Source organism: Sorex araneus, chromosome 5 (assembly GCF_027595985.1).
Source record: "Sorex araneus isolate mSorAra2 chromosome 5, mSorAra2.pri, whole genome shotgun sequence".
Taxonomy (NCBI): Eukaryota; Metazoa; Chordata; class Mammalia; order Eulipotyphla; family Soricidae; genus Sorex; species Sorex araneus.
Genome location: NC_073306.1, coordinates 120,367,202 through 120,380,903, shown reverse-complemented (window position 1 = coordinate 120,380,903; position 13,702 = coordinate 120,367,202). Strand labels below are relative to the sequence as shown.

The following is a 13,702-nucleotide window of genomic DNA, read 5'->3' as shown; positions in this document are numbered from 1 at the left end:
TTCTGGAATTGTGGGGATGGAGTGTCCAGTTTCAAAATCGTCCCAATCCTGCAACTCATTCCCAAGCTCTGGAACCTGGGCAGGTGTTTCGTTTAGCCACTACTGGGTGATAAGCCACCCCCACAATTTAGTGGCTTCAAACGATATCTATTTTGCAGCGGAACAGGGTCTGTAGGAGTGTTCATTTCTATTGCACTTGCCTCCGCGGCTGCATCTCCTGAAGGTGCACTCAGGGGTGAGGCTGGTTGTGGGCACCCGCGCAGGAAGACCATCACATGGTCTGTCTGTGGTGCCCACACTTCCTCCCAGCGCGGTGGCTCTGGGCGAGGGGAGTGGAGGCTGGGCAGAGCTGTAGGTAGGGACTTTCATGAGGTATAGTGAAGTCACGCGGTCATTCCCTTTGTGACAGACGCAAAACTCGACTTAGGTTCAAGGGGAGAAAACAGTGACCCTGACATTCAGTGGGGACAGGGTGAGAGCCACACCAGGCTGAGAACTACAGAGATCCAGAGGTTGCTTTCGAAAACCCAGCCAGCCACCAGGAGGGATGCTGCTAACCTTTGTGGATTCTCGTCCTTCGATGAGTGCCAAGCAGGGGCTATGACAGTGAGTGCCTGGGACAGGAAGTCACAGCCTCGCTGGCAGCAGATGGTGCTCTTCCTGCCTATGAGTAACCCAGCAGACGTCCTTCGTAGAGAGAAATTTTTTTTTGGGGGGTGCACACTATACCCAGTGATGCTCAGGGGTTACTCCTGGTTCAGCACTCAGGGATCACTCCTAGCAGTGCTCAGGGGACCATATGGGATGTGAGGGATTGAACCCAGGCTTCCTACACACTATACTATTTCTCTGGCCCTAGAGATAAATATTTGGGCTGGAATGATAGTGCAGTGGGTAGGGCACTGGCCTTGCATGCAGCTGACCTGGGTTCAATCCCCTTCTGGGCTCTATTCCCTGCACATCATCTGGTCTCCCAATCTCTGCCAAGTGTAATTCTTGAGCACAGAGTCAGGAGTCACACCCTGAGCACCACCGGGTGTGGCCCAAACAAACAAACATATAAGATGTAATTAACTTTAAAATATGTATTACTGGGTTGGGCATTTTCCTTGCACATGGTCAACCCAGGTTTGATCCCCTGCGTTCCCCCAAGCCTGCCAGGGGTGATCCCTGAGAGCAGAGCCAGGAGTAAGCCCTGAGCACTGCCGGTGTGACGCCAAAACAAAAATCAAACAAACCATGTATTATTTTGTTTTGGAATCACATCTGGTGACATTCAGAGGTTATTCCCGGCACCAAGCTCATTCCTGGAGGTGCTGGCAACTACGTGGTGTTGGGGATAGAACAGAGGTCAATGGCATGGAAAGCAGATGATCTGAACTTTCCTCTGTCTTCTTGGACCCCATTTATTACGTTTTTGCATTATTTTCTTTTTGGGTCACACCCGGTGATGTAAAGGGGTTACTCCTGGCTTTGCACTCAGAGCACTCCTGGCGGTGCTCAGGGGACCGTATGTGATGATGGGACTCGAACCTGGCCCGGGTTGGCCGCGTGCAAGGCAAGTGCCCTACCCTCTTATCGCTCCAGCCCCAATGTTTCTGCATTTTATTTTTTTTTTATTTTTATTTTTATTTATTTATTTTTTTTTTTGCTTTTTGGGTCACACCTGGCAATGCACAGGGGTTACTCCTGGCTCTGCACTCAGGAATTACCCCTGGCCATGCTCAGGGGACAATATGGGATGCTGGGATTTGAACCCGGGTCAGCCGCGTGCAAGGCAAACGCCCTACCCACTGTGCTATCTCTCCAGCCCCATGTTTCTGCATTTTAATAATATGTATTTTATGTATTCCTGGGTGAGGAGCGCAGCCTGTGGTCCACATCCCCACGGGAGCTGTGTCAAGCCAAGCCACGCCCACCTTGCTTGCTAGAGTTTGTGGCCAGAGCTGAGGTGAAGGGACCTGCCTTTGCATGTGGCCAGCCAGGGTCTCATCTCCAGGCATGGCATGTGCTCCCAGCCCCGCCAGGGGTCACTCCTGTGCACAGAGTCAGCAGTAGCCCCTGAGCACCGCTGCAGGCAGCCCTGCCGGCCACCCCCTGCCACATTGTGTAGCCCATCTCTGACAAGTGCAGCTCTGTATGGCTCAGTGCCCTCCAGCCGCCTGTGGTCAGGGGCCAGGAGAGGGTGGGGACCCCCACCCCCCTGCAGGGTTTGCCGAGAGCCTGAAGTGGAGGTTCCTTTCCTGGCTGGGAGAGTCTGAGGGGACACTCAGGGGCGGGAGGAGGCTCTCAGTCTCAAACGCGCTCAGAGGGGGAAGACCACGTGTCTGGAGGGCAACCACTGGAGGTGGGAGAGGAGGGACAGGGACACGTGCCGGCTGTGTGACAAGGGTTGGAGGAAGCAAAGAAATGGGACTGGGAGGAGAAAGAAGGAGAAAAACGGGCGCGAGGAGGGAAAGAAAGACCTGGAAAAGGAGCGGGCAACGGGGAAGGTGGGGGGGGGGGATGGAGAGCGGGGTGGAAGGAGAGGGCGCCCGGGCTAAGCACAGCCCCGCGCCCCCTCCCTGGGGCAGCAAGAGGTGCCACCCTGAGGGGGTGTGGCCGGGGAGGACCACCGCGGCTCTGCCCGGCTCCGGCTCGGTGTCTGCGAGCAGCCGCGCGGAGGGGGCGGAGGGAGGGGCGGGGAAGGTGTGACAGACACTCGAGGAATCAACCACGAGTGTTTGCTGCTCGGGGCAGCGCGCGAGGAGACGCCGCGGCGCACCGGGACAGCGGGCGCGCGGGTGCAGCCGGGGCCGGCGGCCGCTCCGCGAGCATCTCCGGACCGACTTCGGCTCGGGTCGCCTCCTGGGTCGCCGCCGGCGCGCGGGGCCGAAACTCGGGGGGCGGGGGGCCGGGGCGAGGTGGGCGTGTGTGCCTGGGGTGGGTGGGGGGTGGCCCGCGGGCAGCCGAGGCCAGGCGGGCAGAGCCGGGCACACCCCCCTTCCCGGGTGGTGCGGGGCCGGAGCCGCCGCGGCGGAGGCCCGGGAGGGTCGGGGGGCCCGCGACCCGACGGCGCGTCCGTGCGCCCGGCGCTCCCCGTCCGTACAATGGGGTAACCGCTCGGGCTTTGTAAGGTGGAGGGGGCGGAGCGCGCGCGCACTCGGCGCGGACGCACGGAGCGGGGGGCCCGAGCGTGTCTATGGATGCCGGCTGCTCGGACCCGGGCTCGGCCGGGCCCGCGCCGGGGAGCCCCCCGTCCCGCCGCGCGCGCGGCTCGGGCCCGGACGCCGGGCGCCGGGGCGGGCCGGCCGGGGGCGCGGCGGAGGCGCCGGGCGCGCAGGCCGCGGCCGCCCGGGCCCGCCTGACCCTCGAGGGGGTCGCTGTTGCCTCGCAGATCCCTCCCTCGCTCGCCGCCCGCGTCCCTCCCTGCCTCTCCCGCCGCGTCCGCCTTTTGTTCGCCGAGCCGCGCGCCCCCGAGCCGAGGCGGCGGGGCGGGGAGCTGGCGGGGCTGCGCGGGGGGCGGGCCGCGCCGGGCGGAGCCGGGGCCCGGGCGGCCGCGGGACTCGGAGCCGGCGAGGGCGACCGTCGCGCGAGCAGCCGCGGGCCGGGCGCGCTGCGGGGGCGCGGCGAGGCGGCGGGGGCGGGCGCGGGGCGCAGCCGGAGCCGGAGCCGCGGTGCCTGGCGGCGCTCGGGGCGCGCGCTGCGGGCGCAGAGCAGCGGGGAGGCCGTGCGACGGGGCTCGGGGCCCGAGCGCAGCCCCGGGAGCGAGGCGGGCCGGGAGGAGCCGCGGCGGGACCCTCCGCAGGGGCGCGGCGGCCGCGCGGGCCCGGGCCATGCTCGCCGCCTGCTGAGGCCGCCGGAGGCCGCGATGGAGGCGGCGGGGGAGCCCCCCGCACGGGGCTGCGGCCCCCCGCCCGCGCCCGCGCCGGAGAGGAAGAAGAGCCACCGCGCGCCGTCGCCAGCTCGGCCCAAGGACGTGGCCGGCTGGTCCCTGACCAAGAGCCGGCGCGGCCCAGGCTCGGGCGCCGCCGCCGCCGCCTGCAGCGCCGCGTCCTCGGCGCGGCCGGAAAAGAAGGGGCGCGCGGTGGCGCCGGGCGCGCGGGGCGCCGGGGCGCGGGTGGCCGGGGTCCGCTCCGGCGTGCGCGCCAAGGGCCGTCCGCGCCCGGGCCCCGGGCCGCGCCCGCCGCCGCCGCCGCCCAGCCTCACCGACAGCAGCTCCGAGGTGTCGGACTGCGCGTCTGAGGAGGCGCGGCTGTTGGGCCTGGAGCTGGCGATGGGCAGCGACGCCGAGTCGGCGGCGGGCGCCCCCCGGCCGGGCCAGCCGCCCGCGCCCGCGCCGCCGCCCGCGCCGCAGCCCCCGCGGCCGCCCGCCTCGCCCGACGAGCCGTCGGGGGCCGCGTCGTCGGCGGGCAGCAGCCGCCTGCCGCTCAGCGCCTCGCTGGCCTTCTCCGACCTCACCGAGGAGCTGCTGGACTGCGGGCCCGGCGGCTTCGTGCGGGAGCTGGAGGAGCTGCGCTCCGAGAACGACTATCTCAAGGTGGGGGCGCCCCGCCGGAGAGGGGTGGGCGCGGGGACCCCTGGGCGCGCGCGCAGCCCCCTCCTGCTTCAGGTCGGGGATCCTCGGGCGGCAGGGAGTGGGGGGCGATTCGGAAGGAGGGGCTGGGGGAAACTGCGTCGGGTTTGCCTGACTTGGAATGCGGGGGCCTCGGGGCGAGGGTCCCCCGAACCGTTGCTGTTGTGTGTTGGTGCCCCCCCCCGCCCGTGCATCCAGGCCCAGCCTTCACCCGGGGTGTTCCCCAGGGCGGGCCTGTCCCCGCCTGCCCCGCTGGGCGCCTCCCGTTTGAAAGCGGGACATCTGGGAACATCCCCTTGGCTGCAGCCCCACTTCCGCCCCCTCTAACGGTCTCCCCGCCTGGGAGGAGGATGTCGCGGGAGGGAGATGCTTTCCGCGGCACTTCCAATCCCGCAGACCCGGGGCGGGCGCCGGCCTCGCCGCTGCCCTGCGGACCTGCCCCCGGGGCAGTGAGAGGGGGCCCTGCCCCTCGCAGTCTGCCCTCCCCTGCCCTTCCCCGAGGAGGAAAGGGGACATCGCTCCCTCGGGGAGCACATCCCTCGTCCCCGCTTGGAGTGGGCGGGAGCACATGGAGGCTGCAGGCCAGGGGTACAGCTGGGAGTTTCTGGGCTGCATACGCCACCCACAAGCCCCGGCTGGGCAGGCAGGAGGCTTGGGAAGAGGCTGGAGTGTTTTTTCTCCCCTTGTGCATGGCCGGGCACACGCGCAGCCGGCCCTGGCCCAGCGCCACCAAGTCAGCAGCCCTCAGCCGGGCACTGCCGAGCCTCGCCGGCAGCTCCGCTGACCAAAGGGGGTTCCTTCTCTTGAGTTTTGGGGGCCCGTTTGCGTGCACCTCTGTCCCCACTTCCCCCCGGATCTGCCCTGGGCCTGTGTTCCATTAAGTGCTTGTGGCACAGGTCAAGGCTGGTCTGGGTCCAATCATCCGCCCCTTTGCCTCGCAGCTAAGCCAGATCTCAGTTTCCGCCTCTGTGAAATGTCAGGGTGTCTCTTTCCACATGCCCCCCGCGTTGTTGGCGGGCTGGGGTTCAGTCAGCACCTACGTCTTCAGATGCCTGTGGGGAATGGAGGGCCAGTGGGTCGGGGCTGGCCTGGGGGCCCCCACTGCAAGCATGGGCCAGACTAGGGTACCCCTGCCCCGTCCCCCCTCCCCGCCCCCCCTCTCCCCCCCACCGTCTGCGGTTTCATGCTCAGGCTTCGGCCTGACACTGCCTGTGGGAGCTGGAACTTCTCAGCTGTGTGATCTGTGGGCAACTTTTTTAGTGTCTCAAGTCCTTGGCTTCCTTGCCAGAAGGGGTGTCGTGCATTGTTCACCCTGGGGTCAGTAAGATAATGCCCGAGGCCCACGTGCCCCACTGTTGCACTGTTACACCTCATGGGAGCTGCCATGTCCCCTGTGGATTCTCTGGGGCAGAATTGCATCTCCTTCTGCTGGTGGGTCATTCCTGTCTCTTTCCCCCTGGCCTTGCAGTTATTCATTTATTGGCTTTTTAAAAATTGTGTCAGGCTGGCGGCCACACCTGTTGTGCTCAGGGGCTGTTCTGGCTCAGTGCTCAGGGGTGACCCGCGGCAGTGCTCAGGGGACAGTGCTCAGGGGACCATAGGCAGTGCCGGAGATTGAATGGGGGTGGACTGCACACACGGCAGGCGCCTTCACTGGGTTTTACCTCTCTGGCTTCTGCTCACTGACTCCTGAATGCCCACCAAGGACTGGGCACTAACTGGGCCGAAGCAGTGGGTGGACAATAAAGGTCAGCGCGGGTTCGGATGGGGCCGGGGAAGGACACTGTGCCCTCCTGGCACGTGAGAGCAGAGCCAGCACCGAGGAGGGGGAAGACGGAGCATGCCGAAGGAGCTGGAGGGAACATTCCAGGCCATGGCACCTGGGAAAAAAACCTGTCCATCGCAGGAACAGCAGGGAGAGTGGACGCTCGAGAGCGGCAGGCGTTGGTGGGGGAGGTTGCCTGCTTCTTGTTTGGGGACCGCAGGCCTGTGGTTCGTCTGGGAACCTCTCGAGAGTGTTGTTTATGCCGGCCTCGGCGGCCAGTGTGGAGAGCTCAAGGCAGTGGACGTGGCTGGAGTGCGTGGCCTGAGCATGACAGCGCCGGGCTGTGCCCAGGTGCTGTTTGCTCGCCGTGCAGGGGGCGGTCGGGCCGACCCGGGAGGGACCTCCGGGCCTTGGTGCTGCTGGTCCCAGTGCCCGCTCTGGGGGGAGCGTGAGAAGGGCCGTCACGGGAGTGCCTCAGCTCTTAGGGCCACCTCGGAGCAGCTGACTCGGGGTGGTCGTTGCTCTGGGAGGACGCAGGGGAGATTTAGGCTTGATCTGGGGTCCGTTCTGGCGGAGGTAGTCTGCGTTATGACTCCGGGGAGGCACACCCCGGAGCTACTCCCAAATCTGTGCTCAGGGGTCATTCTGTTATTCTGACTGAGCCCAGGGGTGGTGCCAGGGGTTAAACCAGGGTCGGCCGCCTGCATGACAGGTGTCTTAATCTCTGGACGGGCTCTCAGGCCCTGAGGTCACTGGCTTCTGAGGTCCCGGGGTTCTGAGACGCAGCTCTCACTGTGGACTGACATGCTGGCTGGCCGTGTCTGGTCTGCTGGGTCCAGGGAGGTGAGATTTTCCGCTCCCAGAACCCATGGCCCCGGGTCTGTGGCAGTGAGGACCAGTGGGGACGCCCCAGGTCTGGGTGGAAGTAGTGGAGAGTTGGAGCCCCCCCACTGGCTCTGAGACCTGAGGCTGCCATTTACTGCGCGCCTCGGGGCCAGTCTCGGGGCCCCTCCGAGCTGCCCCCGCCTCCTCCCCATGAGGAAGGTAGAGGAAGGAGCCTGTGCTCACACGCCCAGATGCTGTTGTTTCCCGGCTCAGGGAGGTACATGGAAAAATAAAGGATTTGAAATCTGGCATCCGGGAGGGTTATTACTGTTATCCCGGGTGTAGACAGAGCCTCTGTGTCTTCGCTCGGGGTGTCTGGGTGGACGCTGGGGGCTGGGCCTTTAGCTTTGGAAGGCCCGTGCATGGAGGCCCAGGACAGGGTGGGCTTCTCAGCCCGGGTAGGGGGAAGCCGGGCTGCCCCCCTCCAGGAGGCTCTGATGTGATTGTTTGAAGGCTCCCACACCCCCAGGTCCCTTTCATTTGGGGACACAGCCAGGCCACCCTGAGTGGGGTCCTCTTCTCAAGCCCGTGTGCCTAGAGCCCGGAGCTGGCGGTTTCCATCCGTGCAGGGACCCTGCTGCACCCCAGGCTGTTCCCGGAGACTTGTTGGGGGGTTAGATTTGGGTTTCGGGCCACACCCAGCAGTGCTCAGAACTGACTCCACTAGGGATCATCCCTGGGGACCAGATGGGGGTGTTGGGGGTTGAGCTTGGGTCGGCCGTGTGCAGAGGCGAGCGCCGTACCGCTGCCCTCTCTCCCCACACCTGGGCTAAGACTTGGGAGAGACAAGGAGCGAATAACTGTGTGCATGTGTGTGCGTGCGCGTGTGTGGTGTGTGTGTGTGTGTGTGTGTGTGTGTGTGTGTGTGTGTGTGTGTGTGTGTGTGTGTGTGTAGAGAAGCACCTGGCACAGTGCAGGGTATGGGGGGAGGGAAGAAGGGTCAGAAATCCTGGGGATAGTGAGGTGGGTGTGGGTCTGGACCCAGGGTTCCGTGATGCTTAGGCTGGGCGCAGAGAGAGGGCTGGAATGCTAGTGTGTCCTGAGGCTCCTGCCTCGTGGGTGCTGTCAGCTCCCAGTCACTCCCAAGATGCCGGGCTCTGGGGTTAGGAAACTCGAGGGGCCCCGGCTGGTGGTTTGGTGGTAGAGTGACTGCAGCTGTCTCGTGTGTGGGGCCCTGAGTTCAGTCCTGGCACTAGAGGAGAAAAGGAGGAGAGGAGGGAGGAGGAAGGGAGGAGTGAGGGGTAGGGACAGGAGAGAGGAGAGGAGGATGGAGGGAAGGGAGAGGAGGGAAGTGGGGGAGGGGAGGGGAGGGGAGAGAGGAGGGAGAGGAGAGAGGACTGAGAAGAGGGAGGGGAAAGAGGAGAGGAGGGGTGGAAGGAAGAGGCCATGAGAGGCAGGGGAGAAGAGAGTAGGGGAGAGATGGTGAGGAGGGGAGAGCGGAGAAGGGAGAGAAGAAGGAGGGGGGGAGGGGGATGGGCCACCCCGTTCCTCGTTCCTCCTCTTCATAACAGCCAGCATGGCGGGCCCTCCTGGCTTGTGCATCTAACACAAGAGGAAGCTGAGAGGCGCCCTGGTGGCACGGCTGGTGCTGGCACCTGCCGGGCGGGCCAAGGAGCTCTGCTTGCCCTGTCTGTTCCGTCCCTGCTCCCCCCCCACACACACACAGTGTCCCCTGCCCCCATCCCCTGCCTCCCACACAGCGGGTGTCTGGCCTGGCTTTTCTGGGAGAGCCTTTCGCAGTCCGTTGCTTCTGTGGAACGGGGATGTCTGGGTGCTGCCTGCCCCGGGGCCCTTCTCAGTGTGGTGATGCACACATGCTCCCAGTTTGTGTCTGTCCCAGCCCTTGACTTCATTCGTTCATTCAGTCATTCATTCAGCACTGTCTTTTGAGCATCTCCTGGGTCCCTGCCGTGGTGTCTGGGTGCCATGGTGACTCGTGTTTCCTGGGCGACGGGGGGGGTGTCGGGGGGCCTCCAGGCTGCTTCTCCCCGGGGCCAGGTGGTCACTGTCAGCTGTGGTCACTTGCTTAGGCGCAGGGCTGGCTGAGCTGTGAGGCCTGGGGCTTCTGGAGTCCTCAGCCGTGTGCCCGTCCCGGGCGGGGGCAGCTCCGGTGAGATGGAAAATGTGAGGCAGCAGTTGTGCGGCCTGGGGCTTCCACGGGCTGTCAGGGCTCCCAGAACACTGAGACCCACATTCCTAACCCGCACTCGGCAGCCCCCTCACGGCTCACCGCAGGGCACGCTGCCCCAGGAGTGTTAGGGCACAGACCCGCGCAGCGCCCTGCACTGAGCACCTCACGGGGGCAGAGAGCTAGACAGGAGGGAGGCGCTTGCCTCGCACTCATCCCACTCCGGTTTGCTCCCCTGCATCTCATACGGTCCCCTGGCACCTGCAGGGGTGAGACTGAGCCCAAAGTTAGGCATGGTCACTGAGCACTGCCAGATGTGCATTCCTCCCCTCCAGCTGCTTGGGGGGATGGTGATCACATCTGGCAATGCTAGGCCGCATTCCTCGCTCTGCTCAGGGTCTGCTTCCTAGGTGCTGGGGGGCCGTGCCGGGTTGGGGCTGGCACACGAGCCTCTTGTCAGCAAAGCCTGTGATCTTCCCGGCCATACCTACTGCTGCCTCATGATTTTGTTTTTAATCCAAGTACATCTTTTTTTTTTTTTTTGCTTTTTGGGTCACACCCGGCGATGCACAGGGGTTCCTCCTGGCTCTGTGCTCAGGAATTACTCCTGGTGGTGCTCAGGGGACCATATGGGATGCTGGGAATCGAACCCCGGATCGGCCACGTGCAAGGCAAACACCCTATCCGCTGTGCTATTGCTCCAGCCCCCCAACTACATCTTTTATTATCATAAAGTAGTAGAAAATCGTCCTTGATCTCGCTCAGTGTTTCCCAGAGTGGGCAAACTGCATACCTAACTTTAATTTTTTTTAATTCCACCAGACACTGTGGATGGGTGAGCAGCACATGGTTTTCTTTTCTTTTTTTGGCTCTTTGGGTCACACCCAGTGATACTCAGAGGTTACTCACTGATTACTCACTAACAGGGTTACTCCTGGCTCTGCACTCAGAAATCACTCCTGGTGGTGCTCAGGGGACCATATGGGATGCCAGGGGTCGAACCCTGATTGGCTGCGTGCAAGGCAAACGCCCTCCCCACCGTACTATCGCACCTGCCCCATACCTCGCTTCTTAAACTGAATGTAGGGGGGTGTGAAAAATTTGGCAGTAGTAAAAAGTTTCTGAGCGTGAACAACCCTGCCACCCCTCCGCCCGCCCCCCCAAGTTCATTCAGAATCCAACGTGGAGCGAATCCAAGGTGATTCTGGCTGCGCTCGCGCAGCTCTGCGTTCCTCGGGGGAGAGCAGTCGCGAGTGGGAAGGCTCGGAAGCCCCGAGCCAGGAGACGCAGGCGCGCGTCTCGCACCCGCAGACACACGTGGGCAGGTCCCGGAGTACACTGCCGGAAGTACACACAGTGACGCTACGCTCAGTTCCCAGAGAGCAGCGGCCCCGTACACCCCCTGGGACTCAGGTAACCCCAGGAGGCACCCCCGGGACGCCACAGACCCAGCACCCCATCACAGACAGCGTCAGCAGGGCTGGGAGTGTCACAGACCAGGGCGCCCAGACTCACATTCACACACGCACACACATACACTCACACATTCAGATCCACACACACTTGCACACTCACATTCACACACAGTCACAGATGCACACAAACACGTACATACAGATGCTCACAGTCACAGAATACTCACACTTACGCAATCACACATGCACACACATACACACTCAGTCACACATGTGTGCACACGTGTGCACATGCTCACATTCACAGACATATTTAGATTCACACATAGTCACATTCACACACACCCTACACACACTTAAACGCACACTTTCACACACTCACATACTTAGATTCAGGCACACTCGTACAGTCACTCACCTTCACACTTATATACCCTTACACGCACATTCACACACTCACACACACACATGCCTGTGACGGTTCACCCACAGAAAAACACATGAAGTCCTAGACTGCGTCTCCCGGAGAGACTAGAAACCCCTTTTTCTGCTCCACTGGCTGCTCCCACGGCGGGGACTGGGTGATGGCGGGCTCAGTTCTGTGTGGGTCTGGATCTGGGGCCCCAGGGCCTGGCTGGGGGTAGGTGGGCAGCAGCCTGGGGTCACCCAATAGGAGACGCTGCCCTCGGGCCTTGCCCCAGCCCCCATTCCTAGCAGTGGGCCTGTCCTGTGGGCTGAGAGGAAGGTTGTCAGGCCTCGGGCCCAGTGGAGAAACGGTTCCCCGGGGTGACTCCCTCTAATCTTCGGAATTTCCTGTTTGCCCTCTTCTCCCTCCCCCACTCCCTTTGCTGGGGGCCATGGAGGGCCATGCCCTTCCCAACTCTCTTCAGTGTCCAGTTCTGCTGGGAAACCAGGAGGGAGGTAGGCCAGAGTAGAGGAGGCTGAAGACATGGGCCCTCACGAGGAGCTGGAAGGCTTCCTGGAGGAAGAGGCATTAGAACAGTTAGCCTTGAGTGGTTGCCTCTGTGCCCAGCTGCTGAAGCAGTGCCTGGCACATCTCGGGGCTCAATAAATAGTTGTTGCCTGATAGAATGATAGGCAGTGATCCGGGTCTGCAGGTGGGGGGCGGGGTGGGGGAGGGAGAGGTAGGGTAGGGCTGACTGGCTCACAGCTGCCAGATCCCCAGGCATCTGCTGACCCGGGCGCTAGGCCTGGCCGCTCTGGGCCTGGGTGGCAGGGAAGTGAGAGAGTGTGTGAGTGTGAGCGTGTGTGAGTGAATGAGAGAGAGATCGCCGTGCGCAGGCCTGCGATAAGCCCATTTTCCTGTCTACGTCTACAAGAGGCCACTTCATCTCTCTCTGGAGGGCACCTGTGAGGTGGCTGCCCAGGGACCTGGCCTGGTAGCGCTCTCCGGGCGCAGAGGGCAGGAGGGCCCAGGCCCGTGTGCCTGGAGTGCTCAGCCAAATCAGGCCTGCACGCCAGGTTACCACTGAGGTCGTCCCGGTGCCCCCTGCTTGCTTCCTCCGTGCTGCGCCTCCGCCCTGTGGTGCTGGATTTGGAAGTGGGTGGGGAAGCCCCTCAGGGCGTTCCCAGGAGGCCCACAGCTGGGGCCTTCTCAGGGGGCTAGGGGGCGGGCAGGCGGCAGGTGGGAGCTGCAGGCCAGCTCTCCTTCCTCTCCGGAAGGTTTGAATCTCAGCTCTGCCTGTAGCTCTGAGGGAGGCGGGTCCTGCCGCCCTCGGGAGGGCAGTGGGGGGGCAGGAAAGGCTGCTGGGGAGCGTGTCTGCAGGGAAGCTGCTGCCGAGCCAATTCGAGAGCTCACCGGCCAAACCTTTCACCCCGCTTGGGTCAGTGGCATCTGCCGCCCCCCCCAGGGCCGGCCCGAGGGTCCCCCACTGCTCTCCTGCTGCCCCAGACCACGGTCCACGCAGCTGCCTGCCCCCTCCCGCTGCCCTCTGTTCTGAGCCTCTGTTTCCCCTTGCCTGGATTCTCCTCCTCCTCCTCCTCCTCCCTTCCTCCTACGCCCGCAGCCCCTAGGGTGCACCCCACCGCACCCCTGTGTGGGGACCTCAGGGTTCCCACAAGCGTCCTTTGGAGCTTTTGCGCTCAGTGATTAGGAATCGATTGGCAGCGCCAGCTCTCACATGGACCCTCCCGCTGGTGTTGTCCGGAGGACAGGACTGTCTGGGGGCCCGTCTAGTCCCTGCAGGTGAGCACTGCAGCTCCGAGCAGCTAGGGCTTGCCGCAGGTCAACCCTGGCCAGAGCCATCACACAGTGGGGAGGGCGCTTGCCTTGCACGCAGCCCACCTGAGTTTCATGTGGTCCCCCAAGCCCCACCACAGAGCCAGGAGTAAGTCCTGAGCATCGCCAGGTGTGGTCCAAAACACACAGAGAAAAGGGCACACAGCCTGTAAGTGGCAAGAGGGAGCTTGCGGTGCTCGCTCTGGGTGCGGGCCGCGGCTGGCTCTGACACTCGGGCCGCTTTTCCTCCCGGAAGGCCTCTCGGAGGCTTGGCTGCGCTCCAGGGGCCTTGTAGGGATGTTTTCAACATATCCAGATCCAAAAGCCGGCTTCCTTCCTGTCCACACAGAAAGGGCAGGAGGGGACACTGTCAGGCTCCCCTGCTGTGAGGGCCCCTCAGGCAGCCGGTGGCTCGGGGGGGGGGGGGGGGGGCTGGGGGCGGAGAGGAGGAGGAGGAGGAGGCCTGGAGCCGGCCAGCAACCTGCCAGACCAGGACGGGTGGCAGGAGGCTTTAGGCGCCTGCTCCCCTCAGCGCGCACACAGATATGCACATAGACACACAGACAGACACAGAGTTACAGACACACACGGGACATTCAGATATGCATGCACGGACGCACAGAGGCGTGCAGACAGAGGAACACGTAGACACTGGCACACAGCATGCACACAGAGACATGCGTGTAGATACACAGAAATACAGACACACGTGGGA

The 13,702-nt window shown here is 63.5% G+C and overlaps 1 protein-coding gene across 3 annotated transcripts in view; it reads left to right on the top strand.

Annotated features, from left to right (window-relative positions):
* The first annotated feature begins 4,092 nt into the window (after positions 1–4,092).
* The window catches only part of SOGA1 (suppressor of glucose, autophagy associated 1), a 72,912-nt gene continuing 63,302 nt past the window's right edge, over positions 4,093–13,702 (top strand). For 2 of the 3 annotated variants that reach the window (XM_055137921.1, XM_055137920.1), the window contains exon 1: positions 4,387–4,519. Coding sequence is in view for 1 of the 3 variants with exons in the window: in XM_055137918.1 (XP_054993893.1) it covers positions 4,256–4,519 (264 nt within the window). In the remaining 2 variants the exon portion in view is untranslated. Of the gene's footprint in view, positions 4,520–13,702 lie in introns of all 3 variants that reach the window. The other variant, XM_055137918.1, reaches the window with a different exon arrangement.